The sequence below is a fragment of the Populus nigra genome, chromosome 7, assembly GCF_951802175.1.
Source record: "Populus nigra chromosome 7, ddPopNigr1.1, whole genome shotgun sequence".
NCBI classification, from domain to species: Eukaryota; Viridiplantae; Streptophyta; class Magnoliopsida; order Malpighiales; family Salicaceae; genus Populus; species Populus nigra.
In genome coordinates this window covers 18403561-18406174 of record NC_084858.1, presented here as the reverse complement: position 1 = coordinate 18406174, position 2614 = coordinate 18403561, and the positions used below count along the sequence as shown (strand labels likewise).

General features: G+C 38.5%; 1 protein-coding gene across 1 annotated transcript; it reads left to right on the top strand.

Annotated features, from left to right (window-relative positions):
- The first annotated feature begins 242 nt into the window (after positions 1–242).
- Positions 243–2266, top strand: LOC133698969 (pentatricopeptide repeat-containing protein At1g28690, mitochondrial). Its single transcript, XM_062122080.1, has one exon. The coding sequence runs from the start codon at positions 339–341 to the stop codon at positions 2040–2042; it is 1704 nt and encodes a 567-aa protein (XP_061978064.1). The 5' UTR covers positions 243–338; the 3' UTR covers positions 2043–2266.
- The last annotated feature ends 348 nt before the right edge of the window (positions 2267–2614 follow it).

The following is a 2614-nucleotide window of genomic DNA, read 5'->3' as shown; positions in this document are numbered from 1 at the left end:
ATAAAAATCTAGATATATCCATTCTAAATTTTAAAATACCATTTAATCATTTTAAAATATAAAAATTAAATGAATAAAAAAATACTAAATGGATCCTGATTTAATTTTTGCAATATGGTTATAGGCAAACATTATTTTTTCCCAACTATTTGGAATATGTAACCTTATATCTTTCTTTTTCTTTTTTTGTCGAGGAGTAACAGAATTGTTATACATAAGAATCTTGATAGCAAAAATAATAAATTCATTACTTGCCACATGAGTTTTTTTTTTCTGGAATAATGCTATGATTCAAAGAAGTTCTTGTTCTATGATTGGTGGGTGCTTGTTCCTAACCAATGCCTATGCCATTGCTTTTTCCTCAAAACGACCACATTTCTCCCAAGCTTCTATCAGCTCTGTCAAAAACGATTCTTCATCACAGGCAACTGAACAAATCAAATGGCAACATGAAAAAGGTCAAACTAGCCACAATCAGACCGTACATTTTCTCATCAACCCGTAACTACACACCTCATCGCCCATCAAATGTATTCCCGCCAAATCAAGAACACTACATTACCCACCAAACTCCCACCATTCTGTCCTCAGCTCTTCAACACTACATCAACTCAGATACCCCTTTTCATGGCCAAAAGATCCATACCCATATTTTGAAAACTGGGTTTCGACCCAATATTAATATCTCTATCAAACTTCTGATCCTCCATTTAAAATGTCGGTGTCTGAAGTATGCGCACCAGCTGTTTGATGAATTGCCTCAACGAACTCTTTCAGCTTACAATTATATGATTGGTGGGTACTTGAGACAAGGGTTATTTGAAGAGTCGATTAGTATGGTTCGTAGGTTGGATCTTGATGGTGAAAGGCCTGATGGGTTTACCTTTTCGATGATTTTAAAGGCTTCTACTAGTGGTGCTAATGTTATGTTGCCCCGTAATACAGGGGGTTTAGTGCATGCCCAGATATTGAAACTAGATGTTAAGGCCGATGATGTTCTATATACAGCGCTTGTTGATTCGTATGTGAAGAGTGGGAAGGTTGGCTATGCAAGGAAAGTTTTTGATCTGATGTTGGAAAAGAATGTGATTTGTTCGACATCGATGATTTCTGGGTACATGAATCAAGGTTTTGTGGAAGATGCTGAAGATATTTTTGGGAAGACAATTGAAAAAGACATCGTAGTTTTTAATGCAATGATTGAAGGTTATAGCAAGTCTGTTGAAACAGCTATGAAAGCTCTTGAGTTTTATGTTGATATGCAACGGTTTGGCTTTAGGCCTAATGGATCCACTTTTGCAAGTGTCACTGGGGCTTGCTCTGTGTTGGCAGGATTTGAGATTGGTCAGCAAGTTCAGTGCCAGCTTATGAAGAGTGGGTTTTTCAACGGTGTAAAAATGGGAAGTGCTCTTATAGACATGTATTCAAAATGTGGTAGAATTGAGGATGCAAGAAGAGTTTTCAACTACATGCCAGTGAGAAATGTGTTTTCCTGGACTTCAATGATTGATGGATATGGGAAGAATGGAGAACCCTGGGAAGCGCTTGAGCTATTTCATAGGATGCAACAGTGTAATATTGAGCCCAATTACGTTACTTTCCTTGGTGCTCTGTCAGCCTGTGGACACGCTGGCTTGGTCACTAAAGGCCGTGAGATCTTTGATAGTATGGAGAGAGATTATTCCACGAAACCAAGGATGGAGCATTATGCTTGCATGGTTGATTTGTTAGGCCGTGCTGGAAATTTACAGCAGGCATGGGAGCTTGTTAAAGGAATGCCTGAGAAGCCAAATTCTGATGTTTGGGCAGCTCTGCTTAGTTCTTGTAATATGCATGGCGACGTAGAAATGGCACGTATAGCTGCCAATAAACTTTTTAAGATAAATGCTATAGGTCGACCTGGTGCGTATGTTGCTTTATCGAATACCTTGGCTGCTGCTGAGAGATGGGATAGTGTGAGTGAGCTTAGGGAGATGATGAAGTTGAGAGGGATATCAAAAGATACTGCTTGCAGTTGGGTTGGGACTGAAGTTGATTTATAAGGTTTCGAGTTGCGCAAAAGATGTGAAGTTGCATATTAAATGAGAAGGGCTATCTGTTTGAATTTATTTCTACATCATTGTTCACACGAGTCATTTATCTAAGGGCATTTTTGAAAAATATATCCAATTTTGTTGCACTTTGCTCGTATTGCTGCCATTGAAGCTTGCAAGATACACTAGACTAATTTACATTCTCAATCATGAAATTGATTTTACTATTACAACTTCGGAGCTTTGAATTGAGGTACAGACACTGATGAATTTTTGAGAAGTCATATAACCATAGAAGTCAAGAATTGGGGTTTACTCCTGAGAAGTTCACGAAAGTACCCAAGGAACTCCCTTCAAGTTATCGAGTGTGATCTACAGCTGCCTGATTCATTTACGTTCTCAAGGATTATGTGTCCTGCTCAACTCTCAATAGACAAAAGGAAAGTCTTATATCCTGGTATTGGGAAGGCCCGTTTCCTTGCCAATGCATGATTTTCAGTTGAGCAAGGTTGGTCATTATTCTTATAGGTGCCATTTCCTTTTTGCACACAAAATTGAGATGGGAGATTTCCAGAATGGAT

Bases quoted from the DNA above. Each gene is read 5' to 3' on its own strand.
- LOC133698969 (XM_062122080.1), top strand. From the start codon at position 339: ATGCCTATGCCATTGCTTTTTCCTCAAAACGACCACATTTCTCCCAAG.